At 39.0% G+C, this 23,654-nt stretch overlaps 1 protein-coding gene across 1 annotated transcript in view; it reads right to left on the reverse strand.

Moving 5' to 3' along the window:
- Positions 1-23,654, reverse strand: part of RICTOR (RPTOR independent companion of MTOR complex 2) — a 164,303-nt gene that overhangs the window by 102,457 nt on the left and 38,192 nt on the right. Inside the window, exon 4 of the mRNA XM_026649060.2 lies at positions 2,262-2,326. Within this exon, the coding sequence (XP_026504845.1) occupies positions 2,262-2,326 (65 nt within the window). The remainder of the gene's footprint in view (positions 1-2,261; positions 2,327-23,654) is intronic.

Genomic DNA, 23,654 nt, shown 5'->3' on the forward strand with positions numbered 1-23,654 from the left:
AACTGAGCTCAGTGAGCTGTCAAGATCCTTCTATGCAGGGAATGACGCCAAAATCTGTCAGTGTACTGTCTCCATCTGTTGGCAGGAAGAAGTTCTAATCAAGCACATGGACTAGCAAAAAGTACCAAAGAACAAATTCTAACAATTGCATTTATTCTTGGATAAAAATCTAGCAAATATATAAGTTGTCTTTAGTTTGCTTAAATATTCCATAATAGGTTAAATTAGCAACTTTATATGACTAATTCTTAATAGCCTGGTGGTTCAAGGTTAGCCATTCACACCTTCGGAATGCACACACATTTTTGTAGAATACTTCCTGTGTCTCCAGCAAAAGAAGTGTAATCTTTAAAATAAATTAAAAACAAAAAGCAAGTCCTTTAAACAACAGGCTCCTATCTGAACACTTTAAGCAATCTGACATAGGTATTTTTGAAAATGTTAAGACTTTGACTCCTAAGTCATTTAGGTTAAGTCCTATTTTCAGAAGTGACTCAATCACTTAGTCTCCACTCCTATTGACTTTCAATTAAACTTAAGTTCAAGTCATTTTTGAAAATGGAATATAGGCACTTTTGACATTTTTACCCCATACTTAAATACAGGAAATCAAAGAAGAAAATAGCAACACCATACACTTAAGGATCCAGGCAGAACAAAAAAAGACCAATTCTTTATTCTTCTTTTTAAAGATCAGCCTCAATAATATTGGCTTCTTCAGCAGCAAGCATTAAAGCATTGCTTTACAAACGAGCATTTCTATATAAAGTTCTTTATTCCACAATGACATTTTCAAAAGATCACAAATGACACAACCAAGGCTGCCTGTTCATCTCTGAAAATTTAGTCACCTTCTATACCCATCTGATCACTGCTATGGCAGAATAAACTGCATATATAAATACATGAAGGGTGGTACTAAATAGATTATTTCAATGCCTTTTTAAAGACAGACTCTCACGCATATCCTTGAGCAAAGCATCTTCCATGAAAAGGATCATCCTCTTTGGCACATGTGCCTATGGATTTTCAGAAAATAATGTCATTCTTTCTAGAGAGGGCTTATAGATTTTTTTTTTTTTAAAATGAGTCTGCTGGGTGTGAATTTTATATCTAAAAATTTTTTATTCTTCCTTATCCATGTCCTGGACTAGCAGGACTTCCTGACTTGGAATGGTATAACAAAATGCACTAGACATGCATCTCAAGACCTATATTAAAATTTGATTTGGTAAAGAAATGATACTTAATTTGGACATTACAGTCTCCACATCACAAAGCTAGCACACAATCTGACATGAATTATAATATACTCAGAAAGAGGATAATGAGAGTGAAAAGGAGTATTAACAGAAAGGTACTCAGTAGCACTGATTGAAGCATTCAGTTCCATCTGAGAAAACTCAACATCATTTATGAAAAGAAAGTTACAACATGGTCAGTTTTTCTGAAAGAAACTGAACAAAATCCCCACAAAATTTAAGGCAATGTTTTCTGGATTTTATTTTATTTTTTATTGGACCTACTAAGTTCTCAATGTCAGAAGTTCACCTTCACTGAATGGCAAAACAATTAGGTTGACCGGAAGAGTCAGCCTCATTTTTGCTGTTTCTGTTATCCATGCTGAATCCACGGCAAGTTAGCAGTGTCTGGGCAGAAAAGTAGGGATTTAATAAATATAAACAAAAATATTTTTATTCTAGGAAATAGTGGTAAGATCGAGGCAGTTTCCTTTAGCAAGTTTGTACCACAAGTTGCCTTAGTTGCCAAGAGGATGATACAATTTTTTGCAGTAAGTCTCTCTTCAGGGAATATAGTAAACTATTATAGAAACTTACAGGTGAAATCCTGACCCCCACTTATATAAAAGGAAGTTTTGCCATTGACTTCAATAGGGCCAAAATTCCACCCCAAGAGTTTCTGCAAGCCTTTACGAGAGCTACATTTCAAAATACTCTTATTTTACTTTACATTCATTATTAATGCCGCATGAGTTCTGTGCCTTACCTAGAAATGTTGTTCTGGTTTATTATTTGCTGAGTTTCTCTTTCCTATTTCCATAAAACAGTTTTATACTTGTATGATTTTACATATTGTGTGTTATGGAATATTAAAACATTAAATAAGAACTACAAAAAAACTTGAATTGGGTTTTAAAACGACTTAAGGTTGTTTTCTTTCATTTCATTCAAAACAGCTACTTTAAACGTATATTGTTTAGAGTCCAAATATTGCTCAGAAATAATTTACAGAATACTTACCATATTATGATGTCATCATAGGTAAAACCTAATTTTTCTTCAGTGTGGCCAGTATTACAAAGAAGCTGCAAGCAAAATAAAATACTCATGTTTGATAACGCTTTAAAAATCAGATTTATTCTTTAACGCTTGAAAATCTCAAGCAATATTTTTAAAGCAATCTAGAGGATTTAGCACTTCTTCCATGAAAATTAACAGATGTGTCAATCTCAGAGTGCTTTAAAAATCTCAACCATTACTTTTATATAGAATATTTCATTCATTTAACAGTGGACATACCCAGTCCTTTTGCAAAGCTGTATAGTAACAGTGTAGCCTGAGAGTCAACAGAATTGCCTCCCATTGCTGTTTCCCCGTGTCTTCTTGAAACCCTGATCAGTTGATCCACTGCATGCACTAGTTGGGTGACTGGTCAAAAAGCCTGGAGAGGGCTAAACTGGACTACAGTCAATGCATTTTCTTTTAAAGATCTGCATTCAGAGGGTTCTTTAAGCACAGAGCAACAGATGGTCCATTTCCATGTTTTGTAACAGCAGCAAAGACTTTTCGACCAAAATTTTCAGAAGCAGCCACTGATTTTGGGTGTCCAATGTAATATTGGCTTGATATTCAGAGGTGCTGAACTACCATAGCTCTTCAAAATCAATAGCAAATGAGGCCCACTGTGTCAAGTTGAGTACCCAAAAAGGGAGGCAATCTGTAATTAGTGTCCGCTTTTGAATGGTTTGGTTTTATCCATGACTTTCCAGCAAGAGACTGAGAAGTACAGTTACCATACCATATCTGGGCCTAAAACCAAACAAAGGTGTCAAGAAAAAGGTCTAGAAAGTGCCAGTGTTCTGTCTCCACAATCTTCCTTAAAGAAGGATGACTGGAAATAAGATAATGGGTAATAACCTCAACATCTAGTTTTGGCTTCTTGAGTGGGACCTGACAATTCCTTTTAAAAAGACACTGACTCTTTGCCTTTCCACTAACAAACTCCTCTAATAATAGCCTCACCACCCTGTGATACAATTAGACTATTCAAGTACAATATAAATCCCACTCAAGATTGGAACTCAACCTTCTTCCAAGCACTTCCAGAACCTCAGCGAGTAACACTGGTTGAACAGAATAGACTTTGCATATGCCCCCTCTGTTCTGACATCAGAGGCTGATAGAATCTAAATCAGAATGATCTTACTGACATACACCAAAACCCCTCACAATGAGAAACTCAACAAGAAAGGAGTATATCAACCTCAAAATAGTGATTTTTGATATTTGCCTAAGATTCTTACTATATTTCTGCTCAGTATTCACTGTGTGTTTAGTGCCATCAATAATAATAAACAATTGCATAACAAAATGTAATATTTAAAATTTAGTATCCAATATACTTACTGTTCAGTGTACTAAGCCAAAATATTTAATGTGTGTTCTGTATTCTCCCTACCTCGGTCACCCAGACTCCTGTCATCAGTGGAGCGCAAATCATTTAGATAGGATTCTATTTTAAAAAAACAGATTTTGCTGATGATAGACTAAATTTAAATGATTTTTAGGTATACTTTCTGCAAAAAGTGTGACCCTTCTAGATTTTATGTTGTGACTCTTAGTCCTTTCAATGTTGTGGCCATTTAAATTTAAAAACACTTCACAAATACATGTAATTAGATGTAAGTACATCTTGCTTAATTAATTTTTTTCTATATTGTGAGAAAAAAAAACCCCAAACAGTTGTATGTTGAACTCCAACACAATTAAAAAGGAGCAGACAGGTTAGTAAAAACTTGATCTAGAATGGCTACATTTTGCTTCAAAACTATTCTGAAATATTTGGGATTATGTATTTGCCTTAAAAATAAGTACACACATTGTTACAAGGTAATTTCAATAAATTTAAAAATATAAAGGCCTAATTTTTCTCCTTGTTTCCAAATTGTAGTGAGCTCAACACCAGACATCTGCATGCATTAACTGGTTATGACAATGTGTCACATCCTAGTATTTATCTATTTTTGAGACACCATTAATGTTGGACTGCCTATGGCCACTTTAGCATTTCTATTGACGTCTTATGAAGTGTAAAAATTGGTTGACAAAACAGTGTGAGGAAATACTTGCTAAAAGTGGTTTTTTGTTGTATTCTAGACAAGTGAGTCAATACTTATTTAGGTACATCATTTTAGGAAAAATTATTCACGCACCCTCCCCCCAAATGTAAATATCTGTGAGACAAGAAAGTTATACTTTCATAGAACTTTCTTCAGGATCCTTAACAAGCATTTTCACTATTTGAAAAATGTGAATGATAATTTTGAAGTATGAAAAAAAATCTTTCCAAAGAGCAAAAATATTCTCTACTGACTAGATAGATTTGTTTTTTTCCTGTATAAGGCGGCATGAGAACTAGGAAACAATAATTTCAGACAACAGTAGTATTGGCAAGGTCTGAAAGCGTGCATAATTCTGCAAAGCATAAGAGAAAGCTGAGTTTTTCCAGTATCATGCACCAGGATTAAGATTACATCACTGGCCTGTAAATTACTTTAAAATGGGATTAGTTATAAATTACAAAGTAATATCTCTTTGAAGAAGGGAAGTTGGAAGACTGTCCACCATGTCAAAGTTGGTGAATCATAACAAAATAATTTAAGATACATTAGATATCTGCAAGATTCTCCTCTATAGTATATTTTTAGTGCTTTGTCCAGTCCATTCTCCAATAAAGTTCCTTTGAGAAAATAATCAAATTCAATATATTGAACTTATTCCTGAAGAAAGATAGGCTTAAACTAACCCTGACTTGCAAGGAAAAATTCATAACTTAATCTGAGTACACACATAGTTCCATAATTCTGTTTCTAGCCTAATAGTTTTAAGACTATTACTTGGAGAGCAAAAAAGAATATACAGATACAGAATTCACACTAATATAAGAGCCAGACATTAACTATAACTAGTGGGTATATACCATGTAATATGCTACAAAAGTAGCATGTAACACTGGAATTCTCTCTTCAAACCAACAGACAGTATTCTATTGTTTTTTAAAACTGGTCAAAAAAGAAACCTGGTTTGACTGCAATAGTTTCAGTTTTCCATCAGCGCAGAAGAACACATGCCTTCCAGCATTCCCAAACCCCACCAATCCTCACGGAGTTCCCTCTGTTTTTACTACTGCAATAGTGGAAGCAACTCTCCAGGGATCTGAGAACAGCTTTTTAAAGACTTCATCTCCATGGACTGTAGGAGCATCAAAACCATACTATCACAGCCTACAATACCCTGACAACATCTTCAGATCTCTTCACTGTTCTCATCAGGTCTTCTCACTTCTTCTGTAAGGTCTCCAGATAACTTCTCAGCTAAAAATACAGAAAATAATTTCCTAATATTACCTTTCCATGCAAGCCATTGTCATTAACTGGTCCATCTGCATTGCCGTTAGATTTAGTTCACTAACTCCCTGTTGCCAAGCCTATTTCATGATGTTTCCTGTACTTGTGATTTTGTCCCTTATTTCTCTTCCCTTTGATCATTTTTACCCCTTCATCTTTGACTTCACCGTATATCTCCTCCTCTCACTATTTTTCTACTTTTGTTACTCTACTTACTTCATTTCCACAACACAACTGCATTATGGAGGGGGAACAAATGGACGAGGAGAGGAGAAATTAAAACAATGGTCTAGAACAGTGGTGGGCAACCTGTGGGCCATCAGGGTAATCCACTAGCGGGCTGCGAGACAGTGTTTACATTGACCGTCCACAGGCACGGCCACCCGCAGCTCCCAGTGGCTGCGGTTCAGCCGTTACTGGCCAATGGGAGCTGAGGATGCGGCGGCCAGCCCGCATGGCTTCCCACAGTTCCCATTGGCCGGGAAGGGTGAACCACAGCCACTGGGAGCTGCAGGCAGCCATGCCTGCGGACGGTCAATGTAAAACACTGTCTCGCGGCCCAACAACGGACTACCCTGACGGGCCGCGTGCAGCCCGCAGGTTGCCCGCCACTCGTCTAGAAACAACAGACAAAATTTACTAAAAAAGCAGAACTATAACGATACCTCTATAATCAACCGAAACAACAACATAATATCAAGGTGATTTAAATTTTCTGGCCCAGTGTGGATTGGACCACACTGTACTAACTGACCATCTATGGAATAAAAGGTCTACCATACCAGAACTGATTTTGGAACTATTTCAGGAAACCTGCCATAATGGAATCTGGACAAAGTACAAATGTAAGAGATGTATCCGTGCAGGATGGATGAATGGAGTTGTAAAAAAGTGTAAGTTATCTACAACCAGAGAATGGTGTTCTTAATTTATTGTTGTGTGTTCATGGTCTAGCCATAGATTACAATCCCAGTCTGTCATCTTTAGGAATTGCATTAGATTAAAAAGCTACTTCCTATTAAACCATCACGATGGGTTCATAGTCACAATGATCTTACTGATGAAACCTTCGCCCTTCCTCTTCTCATCCCCGCCCTATCATTTTGTGTCATGTTTAAAATCAGATTTTAAGAAATTCAGTGCACGGTCTTGGTCTTTTTATTTGCCCTGTAAAGTGCCTGGCACTGTTACAAATAGTAATATTAAAAATTAGGCTTGCTATAAGGAAGGCAAGGTAAAGATCTTAATGTAAAAAAAGAGACTTAAGATGAGGAGAAAGTAAGATGGGTTGCATATGTGAAGGAGAAAAAATTAAAGGTATTTGATTTTACAAGCATTTTGTTCTCTTTCCATAAAACATAAGACTTCATTTTTGAGCACATCATCATTACTCAACAAATAAACCATTTGTAAATGTTTCTAATCTGGTTCATTAAAAGATACTGTTCACAGTGTAAACAAATACAATGACAACACTGGAAACTCAAATCTTGCAGAACATTGTCTTCAACTAAATAAAAAGATAAGTGTCTTTACAATGCCTCCCTTCTGATCCCTAATTACTTAAATGAAGAATGAAGTTCATATCTGGAATAATTTAAATGGTATGTTATTCAAAGCACATTTAAAAATATTATCTTTATGTTCATTCTTCTTCTCCCCCTTTAATCCTCCCTCAAGTTGGAATGTTGAGGAAGGAGTGATACGGGGGGGAAAGAACATGCTGTGAAAATTTCCAATAATAAAATGGATAAAACTTTAGATTTTTCATTTCAGTTCAACTATTGTTCAAATAAAAAATCATTTCTATTGAGAGAGATTTGAGCCTAACAAACATTCTTCTATCACTAACACTTAGTGAACTTCACTAATATAAGTTACAATAAAATGTAAAAATCAATAAAGATTATAAATACAAGTACAAATAATGCCTCTGCACAACAAGCATTCTTGCTGGCAGTTTCACCAAGACCAAAGACCAAGTAGGTTTGGGGAATAAGCAATTATTTTACCCTCTACGAACGGTTCTGTCTCATCAGGGTTGAAACACTGGCATGAAAATGGAGACTATTACACTGACTCATTATGTATCTTAGTGGTTTCTCAAACTTTTGTTCACAGAACATGTGTCCTTTTTGGCCCAGAGAACAGCATGAGAACCCAAGTGTAGGGAAGTTGCTAGGAGGAGATCTCTCTTCATGAATGATCAAAATGGTCCCTTCTGGCCTTGGGATCTGAAACTGATGGTAAGTCACTGTTGAATCTCTTAGGATATGTCTAAACTTCCAAAATAAAAACAAAGCCACACGCACACATGGCAGAGCTTCTCAAAGCCCATGTCAACTATGGAACTAAAAATAGTGATGTAGACATTCCTGCTCAGGCTGTGGGTGGGTGAGGTTCTGTAGCCTGCTATGTGCAGACTAGAATCAGGTCAGACTAAAATCATTATGGTCCCTTCTGGCCTTAAAAATCTATGACTCTGTACTGCTATATTAAGCCCATTGGTGTGAGCCCTGCAAGTCCAAAGTCAGTTGACCCAGGCTCTGAGACTTTCTGCTGCAAGTTTTTTTTTTTTTTTTTTTAAAACAAACACACACATTGTAGACATACTCATAGAGGGTTTAAGATTACAAGTCTTCTTAATTTGGCACCTTTCACTAACGCTAGTTTATATATTTCAAAAGCCCATAAAATAAGACTGTAGAAATTCAGTCCTTCACAAATTAACAGCTGTTTTCCAGTTATGGTCCACAGAATACTGGTGATCCATGAAGAACTTGATGATCACAAGGTTGTGGTTCCTCTATGTTTTCTGATGCTAAATTGTGTAAAAAAAATCAGCTAAAAATACATTAGTTTTCTAATATTACTTTTTCATGCAAGCAATCACTGTAGTTGCCACACGTGTTATGGAATCATAAACGAGGAGGGAGGTGCTCCACACAATCACAAATGGGAGGGGCAGATGGTCCACAAGATTCTCAGTATTAAAGCCCATATATCTATAAATATAAAAAGCATCTGGTAACTTTCGTACGTCTGTACTCCTATTATATATAATGAAGAGGTTGCAATCTAATCTGAAAGTTTTCTTATTAGTAAACGAAACCCTCTTAATTACATTAAGTTTTAGAACAAATCTACAATCTATTAATTTGCCAAATTCTTCTCATTTCACCTTGATATGCCTTAAGCACGTCAATCTATTTGTACAGAATGCTAAACTCTTAAGAACCGATACACCGATCACAAGGACTTCTGACCTTCACATTTAACAATTAACATGCACTTCATTTTATATATCTACGAGTTCAAACATTACCAGAATACAAAACTGTCCTGTACATTCCAATATTTGGCTTAGATACTCCTGTACACCTCTTACCTCGATATAACGCTGTCCTCGGAAGCCAAAAAAAAATGTGGGTTTCCCCCAAGCACTTTATACATTGAGAGTGGCCATCAGAGAGCGGGATAGCGTCCTTACACGTAGAGCAGCGCTTAAAGTCTGCTGAGCTCCGTCTCAGGCCGGTAGAGAAGGAACTGAGGAGATTGGCCACGCATGCATACTATTATCCTAGACTCACAGTGGGGGGCAGCCTCTGCGCATGCGTGGCCAGTACGAGTACTGCTGTGAAAAATCTCCGAGCGAAGGCGCAGGGACGCACCAACACCTGGAGTGGAGCACCCACAGGGACATCTCTCGAAGAAGAAAACCGCGTTATATCAAACTTGCTTTGATCCGCCGGAGTGCGCAGCCCCCCCCCCCGGAGCACTGCTTTACCGTGTTATATCAGAATTCGTGTTATATCGGGTAGCATTATATCGAGGTAGAGGTGTAGTTTACTAAAATGGAAATGGGCTAGTATAGCTTTTAAATTCCTGGAATTAATCCAAGCATACCAAGAGACTTAGTTTTAAGTTTTAACATTAATACACCTTTTCAGCCTGTCCCTCATTCTTATTTACTGGCCATAATTTAGTTCTGAAATTCACATATTTCAATACAACAGCAAATCAAAAAGAAAAATAGAACAGATTCCTGGAATGGTTAATTTAATATTAGCACAAAAATGTTATGCTAGGCCACATAGTGGCTTTTTAACCCACATATTTCAATGAAGATCTTTTCGTGCTTACTGTCACCCATGAGTTGTTCATGTTACTGGGATGAGTCATAGCAATTCTAGCACCATAGAAGCATGACTTAGAAACAGCAGCTCAAAATAGCAAAACCACAGGAGGTCCAAAGCATATATAAAATTGAATATAGTCTATTAACTGTAATGAATAGGTAATACATTAGTGAGATACTCACAGAAGAACACAGAATTAAATAATAATGAAAGGCCTTGTGACACGCCCAACGATGGCCACAGAATCTAGATTTGAACTAGTCTATTCTGAAAGTTTGTTACACAGCTGAATCTCTTTGACAGAACGTTATTGGGGGCTCTTTTCATGTTTCATCCTAGGCTTTCTGAACCACCTTGTACCACAGTAACATAGCTGTCATGCTGGGTCACGCACAGTCAGTCAATGATGAATGTAAGTGTTAACACAACAACTTGAAAAGGCAACGGCAGCAGACTAGAAGCCAATGCAAGGACCAAAGGCACACAGCCTATCCTGTTGAGCTGTCAGGTTACTATATACTGCATGAACTGAAGGTTCTGCCTTATACTTCTCCATTCTGCCCTTGCTACAGTGAATTTCAGCAAATATATGGACCACTGACGCTGGATTCTCATCCAGCAGGAAGGGGCAAAATTTCTAGTAAACTGGAAGGCAGCAACAGCTTTGACATTTCACCAGAAAGAACCCCCACAACTTTCCTAACTTGCTTACTATCTCTTTTCATTCTCTTTCAGAACAAAATGTTGCAGTCTAAGTCATTTTCCTCTCAATGTCTTACTAATTACACCCCAATTTTCAAATACATTCACCATCTCCCTTCAGTTAACACAGCAAGTTTAACAACCTTCGCCTTCAGAGAACTGCACAATCTTGCCCACATCTACATCTCTGCTCCTATTTCTTTCTACACTTTTTCACTCCATTCATTCACCTAATCCATGCGCCTTCTTCCTTTTTCACCCAAAGTTTGCAACAGCTTTCCTTGTGCAATCAGACCTCTCCACATTAAAATCCCTCCTGTGAACACGCTTCTGTTAAGCTCTAAAATGATGTTCACTGCTCGACTAACACATCCAACTCCTACTGGCACAGCACATATAATTTGCATCTGAATTAGTTCACAACATCCTTAGTACAAGGAGCATGTCATCTTTACATATAAAATTTCCAGTGTTAGTACTCAAAATTAATAGTAATTATGATCTTTACAGAACAGGAGAAATGCATGGAACCAAGAAAAATGAAGTGTCTTTTCTGTTACACAAGCCTAGTGAACTGCTTCATTAAAAAGTCAGTTTAATTTTTGCCACCATCATGTGCTCTTATGAAAAAAAAATATATATCTTTCAAGCCTATTAGTAGCATTTTAATTATAATAGCAAAAATTCATAGAGCCTGCAAAACTAATTCTTCCTAATTCATACCTGCAAACTCTCATTCTCAAGAGGACTGGACTTGTAACACTTGTAATAAGCAAGCTGAAAAAAAGTCAACACCAATATTCTAAATAGCTATTGAACAAATATATTGAACTGCAGCACGTGAGTATTTTTCAAAGAACAGGCGAGTATGAAAATAAAAATAAAATCCTCAGATTTGGCAGAAATATTACTCCACTTTTACTAAACCTACATTTGGTAAAACTGAACCAAGGGATCTTTGTTCATGCAGAAGTCAGATAAATTAATTTGGACTTTTCCGGCCAGAACTCATGTCTAATGTTATGATTTCTAGCCATTCTGGAACATTTGACTGTGTTAGCTTCAGATTTATTTTCTTTAAAAAGGAATGACTTTTGAAGATAATTTAATTGCAAAAAAAAATACATCATACTTTAAAGAAAAGGTATGTATTTACATTCCAGGAATTTTCAAACAAAATCCTTTAGGATTTTGTTGGCCTAGAGTCAGCTATACTCATTACTTTATCTACTGAAGTGATGTCAGAAGGTAGGCACGGTTGTTTGATATACACGTGGTTAAGAGATCACATCACCAGTTCCCTCTGCCCTCACCTTAAAAGGAGCTTTAACTCTTAGGATATAGTCCTCACTAAACAATGGCATTTCAACCATCACATCAGCAAGTGTTACCACAGAAAAATATCTATAAATAGGATAATTTTGAAAATGTTACATTTATTTTTTCATAACATACTTAATTTTACCTAATGCTACTGACTAGCAGCCCATAAAAACATGAATGCTTATATACTGCTGGCCATCTGACTGAACATTTGCTTGCTTTCCCATTATTAAGGCTACGATTTTGTCATTGAGGTTGCGGAAGTCATGGAATCCGTGCCTTCCAAAGACCTCCATGACTTCAGCTCCGGTGGCTGGGAGCTGCAGGGTCCTGTCGCCTCTCGCAGCAACAGGGAGCTGTGAGGTACCCCCGCCGCCTGAAGCAGCAGGCCCCCAAACTCTGAGCCTTCATGGGCAGCAGAGTACCCTGGAGCCCCCCGACTGCAGCAGCGGCAAAGGGGGACCCCCACAGTCCCCTGGTTGCCACAGAGTACAGGGGGACCGCCGCAAGCCCTCAGGTGCCATGGGGAGGCCCCCCACAGCTCCCCACTGCAGCGGCAGCAGGGGGATCCCCGCAGCTCCCCACCACCGGGGAGGGGTAGGAGGACCCTGCAACTCCCTGCCATCACAAGGGTCAGGAGGACTCTGGAGCTCTGAACCCTCACAGGTGGTGGGGGCCCCGGAGCTCCCAACCACCCTGCAGCTGCCCAGCCCATTCCCATTTTATCATGGATATTTTTAGTAAAAGTCACGGACAGGTCACAAAGCAATAAAGAAACTCACGGAAGCCCGTGATCTGTTCCTGACTTTTACTAAAAATATCCATGACAAAATCTTAGCCTTACCCATTACCAAACCTAAAGAGGACCCACCCATCTTTGATTCATTTATGTGGTCACAGGAAGATCTTCAAGTTTCCAGACTTCTTGCTGGTTAATATTGAAACCTTCATGTTAAACTTTTTTTATGAATTTCCTTGGGTTTCTCCCCACCCCAATGATATTTGGGAAGGAAATTACAAGTGGTTTATATACCAGCATTTTCTCTACTTTTGCAATTGTAATCCAGTGGAAATATCCACTGGATTCCAAGTATATAATTCAGAAGCCATTTGTAGAATCCTAAACTATAAAAATTGTAAAAAAATTCATGTGAATAAATTTAATCTCATATTTGCCTACTGTGAGGTTTCTTACCCCGTTCAAGCCTAAGAGTATAATATAAATAATAAACAGCAAAAAAATCGTTCACAAATATTATAAAAACTCTTGCCAAGAGACAGAAGTTTATTTAAAAAACAAAATTTAAAAAACTGATTTACACTTGCATTTCCTATCAAACCACTCACAATGGAAAATCACCTATCCAGGTTACAAACATTACAATCTAGATCAATCTAATATCTTAACTCCGAAACATAATAATACTCCAACACACTCAGACTCCTTAGGCCATAACAAACTCCTTTTCAATACCAGCCTACAACCACCAACAGCTCATACATCTAATTCCTCAAAAAACACAGATGTAAAAATCTTACCTCTAATCAGCAAGATTAAGAAACACGCTTGTAGAATAATCTATAATGTATTTATCAAGAAAGAAATATAAAAGGTCAGAGTTAAGTTGTGCAAGTGAGAAATTTTGAGGATTTGGAGGATACATCTTAAGTGAAATCTGCCTACAAGTCTAACCTTTCCCTTTCCCATTTTACCCTCCTTTGTGCTTCCATTACTACTAATATTGGGGGATGGGCAGCCTTGCAGGTAAATTTGCCTGACAAGCACAGCTTGTCTCTCCTAGGCTATGGCTACACTGGCACTTTACAGCGCTGCAACTTTCTCGCTCAGGGGTGTGAAAAAACACACCCCTGAGCGCAAGTTACAGCGCTGTAAAGCGCCAGTGTAAACAGTGCCCCTGCGCTGGGAGCCGCACTCCCAGCGCTGTAAGCTAATCTCCTCGGGGAGATGGAGTACCTGCAGTGCTGGGAGAGCTCTCTCCCAGCACTGGCGCCGCGAGAGCTCTCTCCCAGCGCTGGCGCCGCGACCACAATCGCACTTCAAAGCGCTGCTGCGGGAGCGCTCCCGCGGCAGCGCTTTGGAGTTTTGAGTGTAGCCATGCCCCTAGCCCCCCTCCTTCCAATCTTTTTCCAACTCTTAAGGTATGTCTACACTTAAAACACTACAGCAATGCAGCTGTACCACTTCAGTATAGACACTACCTATGGCGATGGGAGGAATTCTCCCATCGGCGTAGTAATCCACCTCTCTGACAGTGGATAGCTGGGCTGATCTAAGAATTGTTCTGTCAACATAGCGCTGTCTACACTGAGTTAGGTTGGTATACTAAGTCTCTCAGGGGTTTGGGTTTTTCACACCCTTGAGAGACGTAGCTATACCAAAGTAAATTCCTAGTGTAGACCAGCTCTCAGAGAAGAAAGGAAACTAGGACAATACCATGTCTTTATCAATAGCCTGCAGTTAGAATGATAGCCTGGCGTAAAACTGTAGACAGGAATAGGGCTGGTTTGGGAGTAGAGTAGGGATGTTTATGAGAGAAGTGGTGCTGTGGAGCTGGGAAAACGGAGCAGCAGCATCATGAAAAAAGTGGTTGACAATGGAAGTACACGATGGACACTGGGAGATCTGTAAGCTCTTGATCACTAAGGCTTTGTCTACACTGGAAACTGAATGACAAAACTTCTGTCGTTCAGGGGCATGAAAAAAACCACACCCCCGAATGACAAAAGTTTTGTCTATGAAAAGCGTCAGTGTGAACAGTGTTTTGTCGGCAGGAGAGCTCTTTCCTGCTGACAAACAACAGCTACACTGCACACCTTTTAGCGGCACAGCCATGTCGCTAAAAGGTGCGTAGTGTAGACAAAGCCTAAAAAACAACTTACTTAGAACAAAGTTCAGGTTGCCTGGCGGTATCTCGTGCACCTCCAGAAAGTCAAGTTCAGCAAAACTCAAAACTTCTAAAACCAAGAAGTACAGAATTGAGGTAAAGGCCAATGTAACCTTAACTTTGACTTCTTTGAGCTACTAGTAATAATTCGCATGCACTTCAGATGCACTCACTGTGTAAGGTGTAGATGTGTTGAATTATGCAGGAATTAGATGGAGCAGCTCGGCTGAGTTCTGATTGTTATATAAGGTGATGGGGGGGGGGGCTGAAATATGACTCCACCGCCCACCTCACCGCCGTGCGTGATTAAAGGAAAGAGGTGCACGAGTACTTTCAAAGATCTAGTGTGCCTCCTTTCAGCACTGTGTTGCTTAGGTTGCATTAGAGCAGGGCTTCTTCTTGCAATGGGGCTTGCCAACAGTTAGTTAGAATATGAGTGTGGACTATGGGCTTAATGAAAAGTGAAATTTAGCGATAAGTGGTACTGCATGCATAAGGTGAAGGGGTTGTAAAATTTAAACAGATGTGAGGGTTTTTTCTGAGTAGGGCTAAGCGCTTGAGTGTAGAGGAGGTGGCAGTAGCTCCTGTTTAGTACAGCGCAAAGGCAGAGTGCAGGTATGTGTTAAGATTTTGTGGAACTGTACTTTAACTCCATTTCATGGTTTTCAGCCTTTGAGATTTGCTAAACTCAACTTTCTGGAAGAGCATGAGATAACACAGAGTTAATGTCATCCAGTGGTAATCAAGTATGTCAGTTAATTTCCTTCTTTTGTCAATTGCCCCCCCCCCCAAAGGTGGGGTAAATGTCCAGTGACTGAGACAATTTTGGCTGGGGACAGGAGAAGAGTGTTTGCAGAATGTGTCAATCTTAATAGTTTTTTCCTCACTCCAAGGGGCTTTATCTCAGAAATCCCTTGGTAAATGGGGATCACCAATCCTACCCTGCATACCACATTTCAAGATATTCTGAGAAGCCATGTGGATTTCAGAGCACTTAGAAGAGTCTAAGCTTTAAAACAGAAAGTTGATTTTAACCTTATGTGGCTGAAGATCTGCTATAATCACAGAATTGTAGAACTGGAAGGACCTCGAGAGGTCATCTAGTCCATTCCCCTGCACTCAAGGCAGGACTAAGTATTATCTAGACCATCCCAGAAAGGCGTTTGCCTAACCTGCTCTTAAAAATCTCCAATGACAGAGAGTCCACAACCTCCGTAGACAATTTATTCCAGTGCTTAACCACTCTGACAATTACAAAGCTTTTCCTAATGTCCAACCTAAACAACCGTTGCTGCAATTTAAGTCCATTGCTTCTTATCTGATCCTCAGAAGTTAAGGGGAACAATTTTTCTCCCTACGCCTTGTAACAAACTTTTAAGTACTTGAAAACTATTATGTCCCCTCTCCATCTTCTCTTCTCCACATTAAACAAACAAACTCACTTAAAAAAAAAATTCCTCCTACATCATGTTTTTTAGACCTTTAATAATTTTTATTACTCTTCTCTGGACTTTCTCCAATTTGTCCACATCTTTCATGAAACGTGGTTCCCAGAACTGGACACGATACTTCACTAGATGCCTAATCAGCACAGAGTAGAGCGGAAGAATTACTTCTCGCATCTTGCTTACAACACTCCCGCTAACACATCCCAGAATGATGTTTGCTTTTTTTGCAACAATGTTACACTGTTGACTCATATTTAGCTTGTGATCCACTAGGACCCCCGGATCCTTTTGCACAGTACTCCTTCCTGGGCAGTCATTTCCCATATTGTATGTGTGGCAACTGACTGTTCCTTCCTAAGTGGAGTACTTTGCATTTGTCCTTATTGAATTTCATCCTATTTCAGACCATTTCTCCAATTTGTCCAGATCATTTTGAATTTTAATCCTATGCTTCAAAGTACTTGCAACCTCTCCCAGCTTGGTATTGTCTGCAAACTTTAAGTACACTCTCTTTGCCATTATCTAAATAATTGATTAAGATACTGAACAGATCTGGACCCACAACTGATCCCTGCAGGACCCCACTTGATATGTCCTTCCAGCTTAACTGTGAACCACTGATGATTACTCTCTAGGAATAGTTTTCCAACCACTTATGCACCCACCTAACAGTAGCTTCATCTAGGTTGTATTTCCCTTGTTTGTTTATGAGAAGACCATGCGAGACAGTATCAAAAAGCCTTAAAGTCAAGATATACCACATCTACCGCTTTCCCCCCCATCCACAAGGCTTGTTGCCCGGTCAAAGAAAGCTATTAGGTTTGGTGGACATGATTTCTAATGAAGATTTATGCCAAACAGGATTTTTTCCCCCGTTTAATTTTAAAATTTAGAACCCAGAATTCTGGGTTCAAAACTACACTCCCTCTGTATTATCATAGTCACTAGTGCTTTGATTTGCAGTAACTGTGGTGGTTTAGCTAAAAGATGCTAAACACATACAAAAACAAAAAAAACCCCGCCTTTCGGGGCTAAACTTCAAAACTGATTGATTTAATTGTTTTCCCTGGAAGAGTTATTAAACTATTTTATTCAAAATGTTTCAGAAAATTCAGTTGTCCTCTCAACAATACTTGTTGTAAACTAATACTGGAGTCACTACCAATTTCATAATATTGACACACTATGGATCAAATGACTGATTGTCCTGCACACTTAAAGTATTATCATCATGATTTGATATAAGCCTAAATTTGCCCCCTCAGTGTTTTAGTACTTTAGTTGAGGGCAACAAATTCACCCAACATCTACAGAACTCAGAGTGTTTCTCAAATTAACTGCTTTTCGGTTGTAAATCTTTGCTTCTCTGGCCAACTGAAACACAGACTCACCCACCAGTTTTGTGCTTGAAACCTGCATTTGGAGTTCAGCTGATCAACAGATACAGTAACATGTTTTGAATGGAATTTCTTAGCCATACGTGCAAGAAAAGGGAGTGACCATTCCAATCATCTGGCATGCTCCCGCTAAATATCCTCAGTCATGAATATTTTTTGTACATATTTAAGTAACTGACAGTTTCTTATGTGGATCATCAAATGCCAGGACTCACTAAAACTCAAATTAATTTTATAATCAGTACAGTTACAATACAGGAGGAATTTAATCTAAATAAATTCTACCAAACTAGTGTCTATATTAAACACAGCATCATAATAATACTTATGCACAGAGTATTTATAAGCAACCTTAATACTGGCCATAGCTTAATTTTGAGTACTTGATTTTGCAACCTCAATAATTACTCCACTCTGTTCATAAATAATTTATGATGGCAAGATTAGAGATTTAACTATAGCAATACAATTTAAATATAACAGAAACAGTGACCAGATACTTATTCCTAGGTTTTTTCTCCCCACTAAGCAAGCTCCAACAGAGCCTGTATTGTCCATTACGATGATGGATCTAATGCATTACTGTTAGTAGAGGACCTAGAACATGTAAAAGACTATGTATTATAAACATAAGGGCAGATCAGATCAACGTATAGCCAATACCTAACCTAGAAAATTAATGCAGTCACATCACCATACTGACTTGTCAAGAGAAGGATTGAAAATTAATTACACTTTTAGATACAGATTTTGCCAACAGATAAGGGTCCACCAGTCACATTTACATCACTACTGAGTCGAACTAGAGAAAATGCCTTACAGTGATAGGCTTAGTCTTAGCTACACTGGAGAATTTACAGCACCGCAGCTAGCCACTCTAAGACATTGGCTTAGCTACTCCAGCCGCCACAAGTGATGTAAGCAAGCTCTCCCGCCGACACAGCACTGTCCATACTGGCGCTTATGTCAGTGTAATTTATGTTACACAGGGGGATGATTTATTCACCCTCCTGAGCAATGTAAATTATGCTGACATAAGCTGGAGTATAAACATAGTCTTAAAGTTTATCAAAAACAAAACGAGAGGTGACTTGATTACAATGTTCCACCTTCAGAGAGAGAAAATATCAGGTACTAAAGGCTCTTTAATCTAGCAGAGAAAGGTATAACAAAAAATTATGCATGGCTTTAGCGTCCAGCCAATCAAATTAGAAATTTGGCACATTTTCTTAACTGTGAGGGTGATTAATCATTAGAACAAACCACATATAGAATTGTTAAATTCCCAATCCCTGGGATGTCTTAAAATCACGACTGAATGCCTTCCTGGAATAAATGTTTTAGCCAAACTTAAGTTACAGGGCTCAATACAGGGTAACTGGGTGAAATGTAAGGCTTGGGATAGAGCAGCCACACTAGATGATATAATCTATGGTCCCCTTCTGGCCTTAAACTTTATGAATCTATGAATTCTCAGTTGCCTAAAGAAATAAGGATCTCCTGTGAAGAAGAATATGAAAACATACTTTGGCTACAGAATTAAGCATGTAAATACTTTTTTTGTGCTTTGTTAGATCCATTTGTGATATCCTCATGAGGATGACATGATCTTTCATAGGCCTGGTCTACACAAACCCCCCAATTCGAACTAAGGTACGCAACTTCAGCTACGTGAATAACGTAGCTGAAGTCGACGTACCTTAGTTCGAACTTACCGCGGTCCAGACGCGGCAGGCAGGCTCCCCCGTCGACTCCGCGTACTCCTCGCGCCGAGCAGGATTACCGGAGTCGACGGCGAGCACTTCTGGGTTCGATTTATCGCATCCAGACAAGACGCGATAATCGAACCCAGAAGTTCGATTGCCTGCCGCCGAACCAGCGCGTAAGTATAGACAAGCCCATAGTATAATCCACAAGTATTTATTACTCCTGGGGGCATTCTGCGCCTAAAAATTCTGCACACAATATTTTAAAATTCTGCAAATTTTATTTGTCAAAATAACACTACATAATCACACCAATTTCAATTATTTTGGTAATTTATTTCAAAAAACCTGTCAGCAAGTATGTCTATAACAATACAGAGACACACCAAAATTCCCACAGGAGTAGAGAATTAGAGAAACCCCTATGACAAGCCAGTTCCTATTTCTCTGCCCCCTTTCTCCCCTCCCTGAGCCCAGCTGCACCACCCCCCTCGCCAATACACCCAACCCCCCAAACCCCCCAGAGCCCAGTTTCAGGGACCCCCTTGCCCAGATACCCGCACCTCTCTTCCCCAGAGCCCAGCCATGGCCCCCAGCCCAGACACCCGCCCTCTTCCCCAGAGTCCAGGGATACATATACAGTATATGTTTTAAACAATTTAATATTGTACACAGCAATGAATGATTGTGAAGCTTGGTTGAGGTGGTGGAGTAAGAGGGTGGAATATTTCACAGGGAATGCCTTTCTACTAAATGATGAACTAGCACTTGGCTGAGCCCTTAAGGGTTAATATGCTGTTGTTAATGTAGCCTCACACTCTACAAGGCAGCAAGGACTGAAGCAGGAGGTAGGAAACACAACAGACGCAGGGCAGTGGCTGCAAACACTTCCCTGCAAAAAGTGAACATGGTGATGAGTCCACACTATCCAGCTAGAGCACACCACTCCCTCCTCCTGCCAGCACATGCACGGCTGCACAGGTGCTGACTTTCCAAAGTGCTGGGGGGTGCGTGCATGAGTGAGAGAGAGACGTGCATTGCCCCTTTAAGTACGCTGACCCTACTTCAAGTACGTTGCCCTTTTAAGCAGATCAGCCAGTTCAGACAGGAAGCCACAGCTTCCAGCAAGCTCCCTCCTTTCTGTCCCCGAGCCCTCCCTCCTCCGCTTTGTGGAAAGGGGGTACGGAGCGGGGGCAGGAGCAGGGGAACATCCTGATATCAGCGCGCACACACAGCCACCCACCCACCCACCAAGCAGGAAGCTCCCGGGAGCAGCTCCAAGGCAGAGGGCAGGGCAGGAGCACAGCAGTGGGGGGAGGGACAGCTGAACTGCTGCTGGGCAGCTGCCGAGCCAGGTACCTTACAGGGAATTTAGGGGAGCTGATGGGGGGGGGGGGGGAGGCTGCCCCCCTCCTCCCCCCCCTCCGTTCTAATCCCCACAAGAAGGGGCTGCGCTTCCAGAGAATCCAGCAAGCAGTGGACAAAGCAGGCAGCTGCCAAACGACCTTATAAGGGAGCATTGCGCAACTTTAAAAGAGCTTGTTCCCTAATAGATCAGCAACGTAACAATGAAACAATGTTAACCGGGACAACGTTAAGTGGGGAATTATTGTAATGCAATAAATAGCTTTTCAGGTCCTTCTAAATACATCTTTATTTTGTGCTACACCGATTATATGAATTGGCTGCACTTCTGTACAGTGTGCCAAGTACATACTTACATTAAATTTATTTCTGCAAACATGCAAAGTTTCATAATTTAAAATAATTTTTAAGCTCCTTTGGAGAAGTTACTTTGTATAAACACCTCAGTAATGGATTCCAAATTAAGTTTACTCTTGAAAAATAGGTCTTACTTTCCTTAGCATGGAAGTTTCAAACTACCTTATGTAAATCAAGCTCACTTGCTTCTGCTTCATGTACTGCTTCTAACCAACAGAAAATATGTTCTTAATGTAGAATCATTAAGGAGGAGAAATGATGGCTGTAAACTGAATGAAACAAAGTCTCTTATGGGTAAATCTAGAGTAGAAGCAACTTTTTAACCCGAAAGCTGTGTAAAGATACAAAATAGTGTGCTCTTCAGTTTAGAGACACTTTGCTCTAAACAAGAACACGCCCTCCCCCCACCCTCCCCCAAAAAAGGAACATTAACCTAAGATTCTAACAGCACTCTGGACTCATTTTAAAATGTTCCAATTTTTCCACAAAGCAAAGAGACTTTCCAAATCTGGCAGTCTGCTTTTGAATATAAAAACAGGTATCTAGAGGAAAACTTAGAAGCAATTACTGGATCAGCAACTACTGATCTAATTACTACTACTTACTAGTAACTACTAATTACTGAAACAAACAGTTGTATTTAGATTAGGTTTCTACATTCTTGGCTTAAGGTCATATGCATAAAACATATAGTATCTATCTTTTAGAAGATGTGTTGAATGTTATACTATTGATGCAGCAGAAGTAAATGAAACATTCTAGAGCATAGGACATAATTTAGGGAAAGCAAACAGAGGGAAGGCAAGATGGTGGGAACACTTCCATTTACATTAGTTTACTTAAATAAAGAATCTGGCTGAATCTGAAATGCCTGCTTAAATTAAAAACCCATTTAAATCCTGACTCCCTACTTGTATCAAATTCCACCACTGCTTCATAGAGAGTTCACAGTCATATGCATCCGAAGAAGTGGGTTGTAGCCCACGAAAGCTTATGCTCTAATAAATTTGTTAGTCTCTAAGGTGCCACAAGTACTCCTGTTCTTTTTGCATATTCAATTAGTCATATATACTCCTGTCTTTTTCTGAAATACAGCTGAACAGAGGAGAAATTTAGCCAAAAAGTAACTGTTTGATGGTATTCACAAGGAAACTGTAAAAGGAAAATATATATATATATATATATATAAACAGAAGCAAACAGGAAAAAATATTGATTCGCTGATTTGGAAATAAAGGTAAGCCTCATCTCATCCTATTCATTGTCTTTGAACATAAAATGGTAAATATGGCCAGAAGTCACCTGTTCCAGGAAGAGATAATCAAGTATTAAAATAGAAAATCATTTCTACTGTACATCTAAAATAGACCACATTTACGCCTTCATTTTTCCTTACTAAAGAAAAATAAAACCAGAAGATAGGAAAGCATAATGAATTAAAGAGTAAACATCTAGTATCTCTAAATATCCTGGGACCAACATGGCTACAATAACACTGCCTATAAATAAGAAACTGGCAGTTGGTATCTGGGTCAGTATGTTTTCTAGGGTCACATAACTGTGGCTCTGCCCAGGGTTCTAAATTCTTGGCTTGTTACTCAGCTCTGTCAGTCATATGCTGCAGACAGTCTCAAGTGTGGGGATCTATAAGATTCACCTTAGCAGTAAACTATTTCTTCAAAATATTTCACATACACACTCATATCTACGAAAAATGAAAGAACATATTAGATAAGTCAAAACTGCTTTTTGAAGAGAGAAAGTACGCACTTTGCAAAAGTAAGTCTTAGGAATACCAAATTGACACAAAAGCAGAAATATTTAGGCTATTTGCAATGGGTTGGAATTCTATAATCACTTTAAAAACTCTAATCTTTTGCAAGACACTGAAAACCTGAGTACCTAACCCCAATTATGTCATTCATCTTATTTCAAAGTTTCAAGACATTGTTTCTAGCTTCATTCAAAACAATTATATGATATTTTCAATAAATATACAATATCTCTGTAAAGAGCCAAATATTTCATATATATTTGTCAAGGGAAAAAAAGATCTGTCAGTGTACAAAACAGTGTTAGAAGTTGGTCTACTTACAGTTCTGCCACTAATAGCTCTTTCCTAATCTTCCTGCCCACTAGATTTTCACGGAATTCTGAACTAGGTGGAAGTAAACTATCTCTGTCCTTCAAGCCTGTGGGTAATAGTGTCTTCGGCTGCACAGATAACAGTATATTTGGATGCTTCGAGCCTCAAATTTTGAGACCATAATTACTGCTAGGTTTGGTAACTACAGTTCAAAGAACAGGAAAGAGACTGCACGACATGGCTACAAAGTATTGGTCCTCAGCTGCAATTATCAAGAACCACAGTTGGCATAGGAATTGGGATGTGAAGATAATAGTTCTAAAGGAAGCCAAGCTATATCCCGATGAGTTTCAGGATCGCTAGTGTCTCTATGGGAAATCTCACTTTCATGTCAAAGTTAAACAAAATTTTAAAATAAGCCTAGGAAACTGAGGTAAGGCTTCTGATCTGCCTGTAAAGCACTATACATATTTTAAAATATTAAGTATGAAATGGCCCAGCTCACATTTGTGTGCAAAAGACTCCATGATGCACAGACATCTAGGTATTACACATTAAGCATTTGCAAAAATGATTTT

Source organism: Terrapene carolina, unplaced genomic scaffold, assembly GCF_002925995.2.
Source record: "Terrapene carolina triunguis isolate 2854851 unplaced genomic scaffold, T_m_triunguis-2.0 Scaffold69, whole genome shotgun sequence".
In the NCBI taxonomy this organism is placed as follows: Eukaryota; Metazoa; Chordata; order Testudines; family Emydidae; genus Terrapene; species Terrapene triunguis.